Source organism: Loxodonta africana, chromosome 13 (genome assembly GCF_030014295.1).
Source record: "Loxodonta africana isolate mLoxAfr1 chromosome 13, mLoxAfr1.hap2, whole genome shotgun sequence".
Classification (NCBI taxonomy): domain Eukaryota; kingdom Metazoa; phylum Chordata; class Mammalia; order Proboscidea; family Elephantidae; genus Loxodonta; species Loxodonta africana.
This window is the reverse complement of record NC_087354.1, coordinates 47,879,090-47,895,806: the sequence shown is the minus strand read 5'-3', so window position 1 is coordinate 47,895,806 and position 16,717 is coordinate 47,879,090. Positions and strand designations below refer to the sequence as shown.

The following is a 16,717-nucleotide window of genomic DNA, read 5'->3' as shown; positions in this document are numbered from 1 at the left end:
TGGGGTGGAAATTCAAATTCTCCACAGAGGATTGGACTGGTACAAACTGTTTGAAGCTGTGGAATAGGCACAGTAGAGAGATCTAGGAAAACTCCTCTGGGAATTTATGCAGTGAATAGAGCAGAGCAATAGGGTGGTTGCTGGAGGCAATTTTTGAGTCAAGGGAGGCTTACCTTAAAAAAAAAATTTTTTTTTTTTTGGCAGAAATTTCAGTATGTTGATATGCTGATAGACGTAATCCAATAGAAAGGGAAAAAAGTCATGATGCAGAAACCAAAAAAATCAAACCCATTGCCTTCCAGTTGATTCCCACTCCTAGCAACCCTGTAGCACAGAGTAGAACTGCCCCATAGGGTTTCCAAGGAGCAGCTGGTGAATTTGAACTGCGACCTTTTTGTTAGCAGCTGAATGCTTAACCACTAAGCCATCAGGGCTCCAAAAATGCAGAAGGGGGAGGTAATTGTAGGAGTAAAATCCTTAGGAATGTGGAACGGAAAGGAATCCAGGTTACTGGCTAAGGACTGAGCTTCAGAGGTTCAGGGACAATTCATTCATAATGATTCAAATATTACTAGTATGCAGGTAAGAGTAGTTTTGATGGTAAAAAGATATCTTTTTTTTTTTTTTTTTGCATGAGGTATGAGACAAAGTCGATCAGCAAAAAGTGGCAGATGGGGAAGAAGTATAGGAGTTTTTAGTAGAGAAAGGTATAGAATAATCCTTTCGTCAAGTCTCTACTTAAATGTCACCTCAGTAGAGAAAGCCCTGTCAAGATTAAATACAACTCCTTCCAATCCCTTTTTCTCTCTAGCTAAACCATCTGCTGCTTTCCAGCACTCACCACAATCTGTAATTCCATCTCTATTGGTTCACTTGTCTGTTCCCCCATTAGTCAGAGAGCTACAGGAGGGCAGGGACTTTGTTTTGTTTAATTTCCCAAAGTATATGTAACGTTTAACACAGGGCCAGTACACAGTCACTAAATAAAAGCTTGTTGAAACCAAGAAGTTAAGTGAGGAACACCTTCAGAGTTTTGTTTAGGGCATTTCTGTCAAGTACCTGTTGGGGCAAGCCACTTTTCCTCTCTGAGCTTCCATTTCTGAATATTTACCATGGAAATGATAATCTCTTCCCTTGCCTACTGTACCGCATTGTCATGAGGAGGATTTGAGCTAATAAACCTGGAAATGCTTCATCGAGTGCTGCTCAAATGTAACGGATTGTTATTTTTAGCCCACATGGAGCTTTATTTTTTTTTGGAGCTTCGGAGGCAGCAGGTGCTCAAAAAGACTTTCTGATTGGGAGAGGGGGGCATTGCTGTTCCGTGGCTGTAGGTATGGAAGCTTTGCAGAGGGTTCCGCGGACCGCAGAGGGGCGGGGCTCAGGCCAGCAGCCCGCTCTCCCGGGCCTTTCCCCGGAGGCGCTAACCAGGCGACGATGGGGGGCGGGGAGGCCGACGGGGGAGTAACTGTCAAACCTCCCCGCTTGGCGCCATTATTTAAATAGTACGTGCCTGTCTGGCAGCTGTACGTGCCGGGGGCGGGGCTCCGAGCGCCCGGAGCGGGGCGGATTCCGGGGGCGGGCCGGGAAGGTGGAGGGGCGAGGGGGGGCGGGCCGGGGCGGGGCCAGGCCGCCTAGAGGGGAGGGTCTAGGAGCGGCCCCCGGCGAGGTTCACTGCGCTTGCGCTGACAGACGCAAGATGGCGGACGGTGCGGAACTAAAGGTAAAGCGCAGCTCGAATTCACTTCTAATATTCGGCCGCGGAGACGGCGCCGCTGGTGCCGGGGGGGATGGGTCCGACCCTGGGGGGCCGCTCCGGCCTGACTCCACCCGGGCCTGGAGTTGTAGGGAAGAGCGGCGCGCCGGGCCCCGGCAGAGGGGGCTCAGTAGCGGCGGGCCGCGGGCCCCGGGTGCCTCGGGGGCGCTGACGGGTTGTCCCCGGCGTGTTATTGTTGTGGGCGCCTCTGGCGGGGGTGGCGGGGGAAGAGATCGGGAGTCGGGAGGCAGGGACTGCGGCTGCCTCTGGGGCTCCGCGCCCTCACCTCCTGCCTGCCTCCCCGCCCCCCATGGGGAGCTGTGGCTGGGGGCTGGGTGTCCGTGTAGGGGGGATTGGGAAAGCTCCCCGCCGCCGCTTCCTCTTCCTCCTTTGCAGTCCCGGGCTCCTGTCAGGCGCTCTCCTCAGACCCCCGGGAACTTGGCTCCGGCCGCCCCGCCCCTCCGTGGCTCTCTGCCACCCCCGCCCTGGACTCGGCTCTCTCCGGCTGCCCGCCTGTCAGGAGGCGCCCGGGCGCCCCGCTTGGGGGATGCGCGATCCTGGGGTGATGGGGTGGGAACGTGGGGGAGAAGCTCCGGTAAAGTTTAGTGAGCCCCGGGCCGGCGTTGGGGTTCGGCCGTGGGGCAGCGGCGGGAGTCTGCCTGGGCGGGACGTTACTCTTTCTCTCTGATTCCGGGCAACCGGGGGGAGAAACCCCCTCGAAGGGTGTGTGTTTGGATGCAGTGTTGGGTGGTGGGATGCAGCTACCTCTTCTCCCTTCTTTTCCTTCTCTGGCTGGTGTGGAGGGTGAACGGAGCCTTTGGGGGTCTCTGCACACACCATGATGGCGATGCTATAGCTGCCGGAGGTGAATGGTTCGTGTTTATATCCCCCCGTTGCCTTTTGTTTGTAGGGACATCTTGCTGGCCATGTTGATTTGAACGAAATTCTGCCCTCATCTTCCAGCAACCCCCAATAAATAGAACGTTCCTCCGTTCCTCTCAACTGTACTAATTACTCACGGCTCGCGAAATGAGATGAAAGGGTGCCCCCCTCTCCCCGCTTTTTTCTCCCACCCCAATCTTCTTTACCTGACGATGGCTTCTTTACCGAAGCAGATACACCACTACACAAGCAGTTGGGGGAGGGGGTGGAACCCTTATGATTGGATTGTGACAAATGGGGCTCCGCTTGAATAATTTTCGTTTAGTAGCAAGCCGTTTTTAACTAACGCGTATTATTTTGAAGCTCTGAACGTTATATTCCCATCTCTGTGGCTTCCTGTGTGTGAACCAAGCAGCCGATTATATCCTGACCCAGAGAACTGACATCTCTGTCAGAGTGGAGCTTGGGATAAACAATTGTAATTCTTTGCGGGGAGAGTCTCTTTTTAATTAATAAAAATTATTCAAAAAAAATTCTCCGTTATAATGAAACGAGAACTTCTAGAACATCCAGATACCAGGTTTCTTTCTGGAGAGTTTTTTGTGGAAAAGCCTCCCTGGAAGATCGTTTTTCTCCAGTAACTTTGCAATGTTAACATTGCAAGATTTGTAAGGTGTTGGCTTTAGTGTCACTCTTTTAATTTGCTTCTAATTCCAATTTACTTCAGGAAGAGCAGATTTAGAACGGTTGGTTTCGTTTTCCCCAGCTTCAAACTGTTGACTGAAGTGAGGAAACCTCGGAATTGGGATACTTGGAGATATTTAAAGAGAGTAAAAGTACACAACTTTAAGATACGTGTTTTCTATGGTTTTACTCTCTAAAAATGCGGTCAATATGTTGCTGTGATCTTTGCCTTCTGATATTCATTTTGTTAGGAATCCTTTTAGATGAAAGCTAATGAGTTCTGTTATACACGGACCACAGAGTAAAGCCGAAAAGCTTGTTCTGGCTATATTGTCACTCTTGATGCTGTCCAAAGAAACTGGTATGGGAAGCACATGCTGGGAGATTTCTCCTTTGTTCTTTCTCATTTTAAGAAAGTGCCTTTGGGGATAGATCAGATCCCTGGCGTGAGTTTTGTTAAAGTTTCTCTTTACAAAAAACAGCCAGTATCAGAGCTGAACACTTGGGGGAAATGTTATTTTTCTAGTATTGGTCTCCTTTTTTGCCTCTCTCCAAAATGTACTTCAGTTTTTCTGGAGGAGTTATTTTTTACTTTCATGTTCCTGTTGTATAAATTTTCAAATTATAATAACTGTTTTGACATACTGGTCTGTCATTGTGTGCCCCATACTTTGAAGAGCTGTGATAAATTGCTTAGCTGGTGATAACAGTGTTACCGTTTTTGTTAAAACTTGATTTTGGTTAGATTTGCTGGTTTTGTTTTGTTTTTCCCTGGAGGTGGGGCATAATCTCAGGAACACCTATGTTAGGGTTGTTTGAGAATGTCTGTATGTTTCTGTGCGGTGAGTTTTGGAAGATACTTGTTTTAGAAATTTTCTGAGGGTTTTCGTTTGTGGTTTTTGGAGGTAAGTAACTGTTGTAATAAAGTAGGAAAAGTAAGAATAATTTTTTAAAAATGAGATTTTTCAAAGTTTTAAGTGAAAATACAGCACTTCCAATAAATTTCCAACTATGAGGCTTTGAGTTAATATAGTGACTTGTTCTGTATTAGTTCACAACCCACATTTCATTTGGCTGTGGATTGTATTCGTAATTATTCTCCTCATGTCCCATTTTTAGTGAGTCCTTTCAAATCTATAATAAAACTCTAAAGATCAGATGGCCAAAATCGATAGATCCATATCCCTTGTAGGAATAGTTCAAGCTTTAGCACTTCAAGATATTGCCAATAAAAATTAGATTGTGAGTCATACATATCAAAATGAGTTCTCTGTGCACAGTTATGAAAGGTTGAATTTTTCATTAGAGGATACCCATAAGTGACATTCTTAAGAATGTAGAGGGTGAGCATTTTATTATCTTTAGGAACTTAAAAGTAGAAGGATGAAATGGCCTGACGATCTTGGTATTAATAATCTGACAGTTAAGTGTAGCTCTTCTTAAAGTGTGCTTTTTTTTTAATAGTATTTTTTTGCATTAAAATGCAAAAACAATTATATTGTCATTGTAACAGTGGGAAAGAAGTAGTTGAGTGGGAAGAGAAACCACTTTTTAAAGTATTGGTAAGAGTATCAGTAAATCCTGTTGAATTCTGCCTGTTTTATTTTCAAGAAGTAGCCACTTAATTTTGACCTTCGTGGTGTAGTTTGTCAGCCTTTGTCTCAGATAGAAGCAAATAAATCTGAGAATTCATGGATTTGATTTGAACCTCTGTAACTTGCTGCTGTCAAGTGCCACATTTAGATGACTTTTGTTTTATGTCACCGGTGTTAAGAACATTATTTGAAAACAATTTTTAAAATTCTTTAGTTTTTAAGTATTTCATATAATTGTTTTGAAATACTGCCATCTTTTCTACCCCCATTTTCTCCTTGGTGGTTGTATTGTCTTTTTCTTCCAAGAGTGACTCGTAATCCCTGTTGATTGCAGTAGTGCTTAGTGGTTAGTCCATAGCTGATTAAACTTGGATTTCTCCTGGTGAATTCCATCAACCTGCTGCTCCAGGGTTCTTGCTGAGACTTTTGAGTCCGGTGTAATTGTACTTTTTCTTGCTGGTAACTAGGGATAAGAAAATAAAATAGCTTGTATTTGTAGTGGGAACTGGGAAGAAGTATCTAAGTCCTGAGAAAACTAGATGCTTATGATGAGATATAGCCTTCAAAAACAAAGAGAACCTAGTCCGTTACTTCATATAGTACTTTGCAGTTTGTATGAATTATCTCATGTGATCTCTCCAGCAGTTCTTTGAGGTAGGCAAGGCAGATGATACCTCCCTTTTATGTGTAAAGTGAGCCCTGAAGAGGTTAGTGACAAGCGCAAAGTCATACAAATAAAAGTGGTAGAGACTTGAACCTAGGTGTTCTGATTTCAAAACCTTGGGTTGCAGGCTGCTTTAAAGGTGCCATGGCAGTCCTGGAACCCTCTAAGCAGGGCTTCGAACATGCTGGTGAGGATTTGGATTTCCACTCCCAGATATACTGAATCAGGTTCTACAGTTTAACAAGCCCCCAGGTGATTCTTCTCCCCCCTTAAAAAGCAGCTATGTACATAAGAATCACCTGGGGATCTTGTTAAAAATGTAGATGTACCATAAGAATCACCTGGAGAATGTGGATTCTGATTGAGTATATCTGGGATGGAAAGGCAAATTCTCAGCAGGGGGTCAACCTGGAACAAACCAGTTCGAAGCCCTGCCTCTACAGGGTGCCTTGTTCATGAAGAATTCCAGTTATGTTGTTGCTAATACTTTCCCTTTTGCTTTATGTCAGGGTATGTTTGGATATTCCTTGGGTTTTTTGCAAGGAAGATTTTGGAGTTTGTTAGTTGAAATCATAGGCATTACTTCTTGCAGATGTTGTTTTGCGTGGGAAAATTTCAGAGAATACTGAAAAGTAAGCAGAAAAATAAGCAACACCTGTAATCCCAGCACCCAGAAGTATCATCTGGGTATATATCCATTTAGTCATTTTCTCTGTGAGTGTATGGTTATTCATCACAAAAGGAGATCACACTCTACACTTTTTGTAATCTGCTATTTTCTTAGCTATCTTCGCAGGTCAGTAAGTATAGGTCTGTGTTATCATTTTAAAGATTACATTGTATTTTATTCAACTAGTCCCTGTCCATTTTAAACAGTGCCTTGACAAACATCCTTATGTAAAAGTTTGCAGATGTTTTATTTTAATTAAATAAATTGATATGACAGACCTTCTTCTTGCTTTAGGGATCAGTGCAAATGATATGTTGATTAGATGAAGTGCTGTGAGTGAATTAAGTTAGTTCTTGCTTTGTTCATTGTTTATACCTTTATTATTTGTTTCTATAAATGTGTCGTATAGGATTATTAAATGATGGCAGAGATAGATTTTATAAAATGTAAGCAAATATTACTTCTGAATTAGAACATTTGATGGAGTATGAAATGGATTATGAAATAGCATGTATAACTTATTTCAAGTATGTTTGATTTTGGAAATTATAATCATTAAATATTGCAAGTTTATGTGCCATATTTAGATGTTCATCAGTTTTTAAATGACATTAAAAAGCTATAAAGTGGAAAAAACCTGTTGCTGTCGAGTCAATTCCGACTCATAGTGACCCTGTAGGACAGAGTAGAGCTGCCCCATAGGGCTCCCAAGGAGTGGCTGGTGGATTCGAGCTGCCGACCTTTGGGTTAGCAGCCGAGTTCTTAACCACTGTGCCACCAGGGCTCCTAAAAAGCTACACTGAGAAAGTAGAAATGAGAATTTGCTTTATGCTTTATGCATTTAGCCTCAGCAAAGTGTTGCTGTAGTATTAAATTTGTAGGTAACATTTTTTGGAGAAGCTGATTATAGAGAAGGTTACATAGGCAATAAAAATACCTTTCTGTTTTAAGAAGTAAATTTATGCGTTAAACTAATTAATACATATGTGTATTAAGTTAAGGATACCAAATGTTGGTGTAACACCTGAAAAGTACTGTACTGTAGAAGGAACTATTGATGAAATTAAGGATATGAAATTGATCGTACTCTAAATTTGATTTGTTAGAATTTGGTCCTTACCTAATTATGTAACGTATTTTATTAAGATTTTTGAAATAGGGAATGGAGAAATTTCAAGGTATTCAACTGTCCTTTACCATCAATTTCAAAAGTAGTACTAACTGCCATTTACTTTTTGCTACTCTTACAACTAGGTATTTACTTCTTCCATATGAAAAATGTGGACCCATTGCTTTTGATTTCCTCAACTCTTGGTTTCAGTGGTGTCACATGTAAAGATAATTCCTAGAACCCTCCTCCCCTCAGAATTTTCTGGTAAGCCTTAATTTTTTTGCCGTGAAAGTCTACAGTTCTTCAAAATGCAGAAATCACTTTTTTCCATTTCTACTTCTCTTTAGATCAAGCAGACAAAACAAATCCTTCGAACTTTAACTAGTAACTTTGGAATATCAGTAACTCTCACAAAACTTTTGCAAATGTTCCAATTTTTAATAGTTTCTTCTCTTTCTTACCCTTCTTGCTAATTGCTACTTACAGTTTAAACCCCTTTAACCCTTTGGTTGCCAGGTTAATTTTCCTAAAACACTCCTTTCATTCTGTCTTGTCTACAAAAGCTTTCAGTGGTTTTGCCCTGAAAACAGGATGATCAAGACTTAGCGTTGTCAGGCTGATATTCAGGATTTTCCATAGTCTGACCCTGGTCCACCATTTTGTGTGTGTGTGGGTGTTGTCTCCTTAGCTATATAGCAAAAGTCCTTAAGACCAGAGCTTTTAGTTTGCTTCTTTTTTGTTGGTTAGTGTTCTGCTTTGTACGCCAGTCCATTCCCCCCTTCCCTGCGCTGTGGAAACAGTAGGTGCTTAATATATATTTGCTAAATGACCAAATTATATTAAAAATTTGATTATGTTAAGGGGGGGCTAATGCTTGTGTCTGTATGACGGCCTGAATTGCACATAGAGATACGGTCATTTATTTACCCTTAAACTTTTTTCCATGGCTGCTGCTTTGATTAACATTAAATCCAGAATAATTTATGAAAGACTTTTTGGTTTAGACAGTAAATGAATACATTTCTCATTGTAATGATTTAGGAATAAAATTTGAAAGCCATCATCATCTCATTCCTCTTGCCCCCAGAGGTGACCACTTTGGAGTGTATCCTTTGTTTACTTTTTTAGTAACGGCTTTGTTAAGAAGTAATTCACAAGCCATATAATTCACCTGTTTAAAGTGTACAATTGAATGGTTCTTAGTGTATTCACTGAATTGTGCAGCCATCACCACAGTCAATTTTTAGAACATTTTTTTCACCCCCAGAAGAAACTAATCTCCTTGAGCTACTGCTTTCCCCCAGCCCTAGGCAGCCACTAATTTCTCTCTGCGTGGGTTTACCTGTTTTGGACAGTTCATGTGAATGGAATCATGTATGGCCTGTTGTGTCTAGTTTGTGTTCATTTTTCTCTTCATGTGCATTTAAATATCTATGCATACTATTTGTAGTTTATTGTATGTGTGTATATCTAGATCTAGAACAATACTAGGCACATAAAAGGAACTCAGTAAATGTTTAATGAATGTTCGTATACATAAATACTGTTTCTGAAAGCATTAATGTGATCATATCATACGTAAAACCATACAACTTGCTATTTTCACTTAACATGTAATTGGAGATCTTTCCATGACGTGGGTAAGAATGAAATGGTTTTATTCTTTTTAACAGTGCCTAATATCCCATATGTATGTTTATAGAGGTTTACCCCTTGAATTTATCAATGTATATGGCTAGAAAAAAGTTCTTAACTTGTTTTGATAGTTTTATTATACTTTAAAAAAAAAATAGTTAAAACATCTACTATAACCTCTACAGCATTAATATTGAAGTTTCACTAAATATAGAAATAAAAAAACATAGCAGGTAAGTGTTGTTTGGTTTGGAGGAGAAATGGAATGAAGGCTCTTTTTAGGGTTGTGGCAGTGCACAGCCAAAGCAATTCATTTTGTATCTGGGATTCTGAATGTGAGCAAGCCTGTTTTTAGCTTCATGGCATAGTGCTTAAAATAGAACTTAACATGCTATCTTGTGCTTTATGGTGAATTTTAAGATTTTTCTCTTGCAGTCACGCAGGTCTAATCTTAAAATCTGAAAGATTTTAGGGTAAATATTTTTATTATATGTTAAAATCATCATTCTGGTTTATCGGCTTCTGAAAGTTATCTAAGAAAGGAAATGTAGAGGCACCTAGCTGGGAACCTGGTTGGTGGCGGTTGTCGTCGTCGTTAGTTGCTGTTGAGTCACCCCCAGCTCACGGTGGCCCCAGCCGTGATGGAACGAATCACTGCCCAGCCCCGCATCATCTCCACTGTCAGCTGGTTGCAGGTTGGACCGTTGTGATCCATGGAGTTTTCATTGACTGATGTTCTGAAGTAAATCACCAGGCCTTTCTTCCTATTCGGTCTTAGCCTGGCAGCTCTGCTGAAACCTTTTCAGCATCATAGCAACATATAAGCCTGCACTGACAAGTGATGGCTGCTCATGAGGTGTGTCGCTGGGAATCAAAGCCGGGTTTCCTACACAGAAAACCACAATTCTACCAATGAACCACCAATGCCTTTGGTAATTGTTATTTAAGAAATACCTATCACATTCTGCCTCTCATTTTGTTTGAGTGTCTATTGTGTGTGAAGTGCCACGCTATCTGTGGTTTGAGCATAGTTTAATATATGTGTGTATATTTATTAAAACACTCTTGTTATAATGGAATATTTACTGAAAAATTCTTTTTTTTTTAATCCTCGAAGTAAGGCATCAACTGTTACAGTGATTTTCAAAGTGTATTCCCCAGATCTCTGGGATTTGCTCCTCCTTTCTGGGGCCTCCAGGTCGAAGCTGTTGCCCTAATAGTAATCGTGGATTCCTTGCTGTGTTAAACACTCGCAAAAGTAATGGGAGGTGGCACTTCTGGTGCCTTAGCGCATGTTCAGGTAGTCGCACTGCGTCGTTCTCATGGGTGTTCTTCACTGTCAGGCACTTGGGATTAAAAAACAAATGACAGTTACACTTAATGTCTTGGCAAAGCAGTAAAACTTACTGATTTTGTGTATCTCAATCCTTGAGTACATTTTAAAAAAATATTCTTTGTGATGAAATGGAAAGTATCTGTAAAGCAGTCCTACTGAATACTAATTACAATGGGTAATTCAACGAAAAGAATTTGTATGATTGAGTTGCGGGCTGAACTAGTTGCTTTCCTGTGGAATACCATTTTTATTTGAAAGAATGACAAAGTATGATTATACAAACTTGTGCATTTGGCAGACATTTTCTTAAAAATGAACAAAGTCATCCTGTCACTTCAAGGAAAACAGCTGACAATAGTTGTTGGTAGTGATGAAATTTGAGCTTTGAGGAGAAAATAGAATTTTGGAAGACTTCTTTACCACTAAACAGGACAAGTTCCTAATACTTGACTTTTTTTTTTTTTAAATAAGATCAGTGGTGATATTAGTGAATGTGATATGTTGAAATTGTGTAATGAATTGTGTTAACATTTGGGAGATCTGTACAACTCAGTGAACCAGTATTTTCCACGTAACCAATGCATGATGTTACAAAAGCATGCATGGGTAAAGAGATCCATTCAAAGTAGAAGATAAACCAGTAGATTTCAGTATATCAGAGTAGGAAAAGTTCATTGATATGGTTTCAGGTTCCATATGCAACAACCTTTAAGAAACTGCCAGTTGTTGAGTTTTAGAGAAATATCAGAGGATATCCACAGTTACCTGAAAAGGCCGTTAAAATATACCTCCTTTTTCCAACTGTAATTCTGCTTGAGGGTGGATTTTCTTCATATTCTTCAATCAAAACAACCTAATGCAACAGGTTGAATGCAGAAACAGATGAGAAAATCAGATTGTCTTCATTAAAGAGACATTAAAGGCACTTGCAAAAATATAAAGCAATGCCTGTGTTCTTGCCAGTTTATTTTTGGTTTGGAAAATAGTTTCATAAGATACGTGATTTATATTAACTGTAATGGATTTACAGTTATTTTTAATTGACAATAACTTAAAAAATTTCTTAGTTTTAACTTCAATACAGTATATATTGATATAAAAAATAATCAGCATAAATTTTGGGGGGAGATCTTCCATTTTTAAAAATGTAAGTGTCCTGAGAGCAAAAAATTTGAGAACTGCCGCTGGATATTTTTTTTTTTACTTGTGCTTTAAGTGAAAGTTTACAAATCAAATCAGTCTCTCATACAAAAATAACCTTGCTATATACTCCATGGAAACCCTAGTGGCGTAGTGCTTAAGTGCTGTGGCTGCTAACCAAAAGGTCAGCAGTTCGAATCCTCCAGGCGCTCCTTGGAAACTCTATGGGGCAGCTCTGCTCTGCCCTACAGGGTTGCTATGAGTCGGAATCAACTCGACGGCAGTCAGGTATATACTCCTGGTTGCTCTCCGCCTGATGAAACAGTGCACACCTTCTCTCCACCCTCTGTTTTCGTGTCCATTCAGCCAGCTTCTGTCCCCATCTGCCTTCTCATCTCCCCTCCAGACAGGAGCTGCCCACATAGTCTCATGTGTCTACTTGATCCAAGAAGTTCACTCATCATGGACATTCTTGTTATGTAAGATTCACACAGTATACAAACTAAAAACCAAACCCAGTGCCATCGAGTCGATCCCGACTCATAGCGACCCTATAGGACAGAGTGGAACTGCCACATGGAGTTTCCAAGGAGCGCCTGGTGGATTTGAACTGCCAACCCTTTGGTTAGCAGCCGTAGCACTTAACCACTGCGCCACCAGGGTTTCCACACAGTATGGAAGTCTATGATTTAAAATGGGAATATCCCCTTTGCCTTCTCACCCGTGGTATTTTTTATAATTTAAAAGAAAAAATAGTTTGTTTATATACTGATTCATTTATAAGGCAAGTTTGCTAATCAGAAGCTAATTACATCCTGCATTTCTCTTGTAAATGCTAAGTAGTAATGGCTTGCATCACACTCAGTTGCACAGTAATGATGTGGGAAAGGAATTTAAAAATTTTGTTTTTTCAAGTTTGTGTCTTCACCCTTGATTTCTTTTTCCTGTTGTAGAGGATGAGAATAACCCATTGCCGTCGAGTCGATTCCGACTCATAGCGACCCTATAGAACAGAGTAGAACTGCACCATAGAGTTTCCAAGGAGCGCGATGAGAATAGCATAGATAAATAAAAAAATCCACGCAGATGTCCGTTAACCTAATTTTAGCTAATAATCTTGTCTCCAGCAAAGCTTAGCTCTTACCGAATATCTTTAATATGATTGATTTGCATTCTACCTATTTTGTTTTCTTTCTTTCAATCTTGTGGGACGAAAGTGAAACCTGGCTTAGAGGTCATAAAAAGACTGAATGTTTTTCAGTTTCTTTCTGCTGTTCTTTAGAATTGCTTTTGAAAAACTCCAGCTTCTGTATTCCTCTGGGTTCTGTATTCCTCTGGCATCTTTTTCCAGGGTCTGAAGGTAAGAATGGGAAAAGGCGATTTTTTTTTTTTCTTTCTAAATTATGCTTTAGGTGAAGGTTTACAGCTCAAGTTAATTTCTCATTCAAAATTTATACACATATTGTTATGTGACTCTAGTTGAAATTCCTATAATGTGAAACCACTCTCCCGCTTTCTGCCCCCGGTTTCCGGTGTCCCTCTACCCAGCTCCTGTCCCCTTCCTGCCTTCTCATCCTGCCTCCTGACAGGAGCAGCACATTTGGTCTCATGTATCTGCTTGAACTAAGAAGCACTCTCTTCACGAGTATTATGTTTCGTAGTCCAGTCTAACCTTTATCTGAAAAGTGGGCTTCAGGAATGGTTTTTGCTCTGGGTTAACAGGGTGTCTGAGAGCCATGGCTTTTGGGGTTCCTCCAGTCTTAGTCAGACCATTAAGTCTGGTCTTTTTATGTGAATGTGAGTTCTGCTCCACACTTTTCTCCTGCTCTGTTAGGGACTGCCTGTTGTATTCCCTGTCAGGGTGGTCATTGGTGGTAGCCAGGCACCATCTAGTTCTCTTGGTCTCAGGCTGATGGAGTCTCTGTTTTATGTGGGCCTTTTGTTTCTTGGGATAATATTTGCCTTGTGTCTTTGGTATTCTTCATTCTCCTTTGCTCCAAGTGGGCTGGGACCAATTGATGCATCTTAGATGGCCGCTCACAAGCTTTTACGACTCCAGACACCACTCGCCAAAGACGGCTGCGCAGAACATTTTCTTAGTAAACTCTGTTATGCCATTTGACTTAGATGTCCCTTAAAACCATGGTCCCCAGACCCCAGCCCCTGCTCCTCTGTCCCTTGAAGTGTTTGGTTTTGTTCAGGAAACTTCTTCACTTTTGGTTAGTCCAGTTGTGCTGACTTCCCCTGTATTTTGTGCTGTCCTTCCCTTCACCTAAGATGATTCTTGTCTACTATCTAGTTAGTGAATGAAAAGGGTAATTTTTGTAGCAAAAGTTTTGCTAATGTGTGACTCCAGAATAAAGTAGCATCTCAGAGGTGAAAGATCTGTTAAAAAATTATGGTATCTTTTGTTTCATTGAATCACAATGAGGGAAAAGAACATGAATTTTAGTATTGCCATTAATTTTACTCCTGAATTTAGATAGTCATCCTGGGAATAGTTCAGACTTAGGGGATGGATGGACAATTTGATACGCTTTAATCCCAGACTATTTTTTTAAAAGTTATTTCTTGGTATATGTGGCAACTATTTAAAAATTTTTTTCCAAGTAACAACCCTGCACTGCCCATTGGAAAGGTCACTAGGTAAGGCTTGTTTGTAATGAGCTCAGTGGTTAAGAGCTCGGCTGCTAACCAAAAGTTTCAGCGGTTCGAATCCGCCAGCTGCTCCTTGGAAACCCTATGAGGCAGTTCTGCTCTGTCCCATAGGGTCACTATGAGTCAGAATGACTTGAGGTTTTTTTTTTTTTAATGGGTAATGAGCATCATTTGCATATAGATAATAAATGTGTTAAAACCATAGAACAGCTTATTTTCTAGGTTAGGTTAAAATTCTGCTTATAGGTTGATTGATAATTGTTTAATACATATTTTCTTCTAGGTAAACATTTCATACTTCACTGAACTATTGTTTTTAGAATCTGCTCATCTTAACAGGTGGTAGTATTGAGTGTGGAGAGTGATGCTGAATATTTTCTTTTGCAAATAGATTTTTTATCTGTCTGTAGTTTTAGTAAAAGTGGATCGCTTTTTGTTGTTCAGACACCTGTCATCCTAACTGCATGATCTGCCTGAGTGGTTGGGATCTGAGGGGGATGGCTGTGTTTGTGCGTATATTGGGGGTGTTGGCTAGGATGCTGTGAATGCTGTTGGAATTCAAAGGGTCGCAATGAGTTGGAATCAAGTCTCTGGGTAGTGTGAATGGTTATGTACTTGCTGGAAACTGGAAGATTGGAGGTTTGTGTCCACCAAGAGGTGCCCCGGAAGAAAGTCCTGGCTATCTGCTTCTGAAAAACCAGCCATGGAAAACCCTATGGAGTTGAAATTGACTCGATGGCACCCAACAACAACAGTCTTAGATAGCTTGTTAAAAAACAGGACATTGAAGAGAACTGGTTTCTCCTTTTTATTGTTTGTTTGCTCTCTTTGGAGGTCTGGCCCTCTGCCTTTGCTTCTTTTTCTCTTCGTCTAAGCTTTTGTTAAAAGCTTTCTGTGAGGTTCCCTTGACTTCTAAGCCTTCAAATGGATTTTTAATTCTTGCTATCGTATTTTAGAATTCTAGTGGCTCTCTTTTTTCTATTTTATGTAGCATTTTATTATTTTTCAGGGATTCAGTCTTCTTTAATGTAAAGAATAGTACTCTTATTTTTTCCCCCAGGTTATTTCTGTGTAATGTTTTTCTCTTCCTCATATTTACTTACGCTTTTTTTGGCGGGGGGGGGGGTGTTAAATATATAGGTAACAAAACGTGCCATTTCAGTGATCCTTGTTTTCCTTTTTGTCTCGGCATCTTTTCTGTTGGGAGGTTTTCTCAAATTATTGATGATTTTTGATTTTAAGATGATTGAGAAGTGAGTTCTCCCCCACGTCCTCTTTGGAATCTTCCAACTGTGAATAGTTTTGGTTTGAGGCTGTCCATTTTTCCAGAGGGGAGCTCTCCCACCTCCTGTTGAGTGTACTTACTTGGCTGCTGGTGTTTAGGGAACAGGGCTGGATAAAGATGTCCTACTTATGGGTATACAAAAAAAAAAAAAAAGACAAACCCATTGACTTTCCTTATCTATACATGTTCAGGCCTGTTCCTCCCCCTTGACCTTAGCTCTCTGTGGGGTTCCTGAGTCTGGAGCCTCTCTGGTTAAATTGTTCCAGTAAACAAACCTCTGGCCTCCTGTGTGAGGAGGGGCCAGGGAGCATGGTAGGGAAGTTGTCTCCTCCATGTTTGGATAGTGAAAACTTGAGTATCTAGTCATCCAGCTTACAGACTTTCAGGTATCCCACTGATTTTCAGCCTTGCATCTATGATTGCCTCCTCCTTTGGCCTTGTGCATTATTTTTCCCGTTTTTCTTCATTTACTGTCATTTTTGTTTCCCTTCAGGGAGGGAGTATGTTAGATGTTTGTATATGGTTAGTTTACCATATTTAAGTGGCGATCATTGTAAACTTTCTGTGAAGCTTATAATACAAACTATGTTAATATGTTATACCCATTCATAAATAGCTGCCAGTGTTGAATCAAGATTTATACTGAGTGGTAATAGAAGTTGTGTTGTTTTGGGAGGGAAAGATAGGTTGCATTTTTAAAAAAATTAAACATGCATAAAAATAGTACAGCATGTATGACTTACAGAAATATGTGGAGTTTATAGAATAATAATAAAACAAACATTAAGAAACATTTTAAAACTTCTAGGCCTTCCCTTGTACTTCATCATCCTGTGTCCTTCTGCCTCCTCTAAGGCTACTTGTATCAACAGGTTATTTTTTAAAATAAAAACTGGTAGTGAAATAATATTTTTTAATATTATCTATTCATGTGGTTGTTTTTAAACCATTGCTTCTAATTAAGTCTTTTAATTCTATCGTAGGCATGTGCATTTCTAAATTTGCTATAGCATCCTTTGAAAAGGAGGATTCTATCGGTGTGGTGGAAAGAAGAGTTTTGGGGATCTCATTTTGAAAATATGCATTACTGTGGCATAAATATATATAAAACCCGTTGCCGTTGAGTCAATTCTGACTCATAGCGACCCTGTAGGACAGGGTAGAACTACCCCATAGAGTTTCCAAGGAGCACGTGGTGGATTTGAACTGCTGACCTTTTGGTTAGCCGCTGTAGCCCTTAACCACTATACCACCAGGGTACCCATTAAAAAAACCGTTGCTGTCACGTTGATTCTGACTTT

The 16,717-nt window shown here is 40.5% G+C and overlaps 1 protein-coding gene across 2 annotated transcripts in view; it reads left to right on the top strand.

Moving 5' to 3' along the window:
* The first annotated feature begins 1,647 nt into the window (after positions 1 to 1,647).
* Positions 1,648 to 16,717, top strand: part of PIAS1 (protein inhibitor of activated STAT 1) — a 138,101-nt gene continuing 123,031 nt past the window's right edge. The window contains exon 1 of one of the 2 annotated variants that reach the window (XM_003418380.4): positions 1,648 to 1,723. In XM_003418380.4, coding sequence (XP_003418428.2) covers positions 1,700 to 1,723 — 24 coding nt within the window. In that variant the 5' untranslated portion in view covers positions 1,648 to 1,699. Of the gene's footprint in view, positions 1,724 to 2,329; positions 7,627 to 16,717 lie in introns of those variants that run through there. The other variant, XM_064267339.1, reaches the window with a different exon arrangement.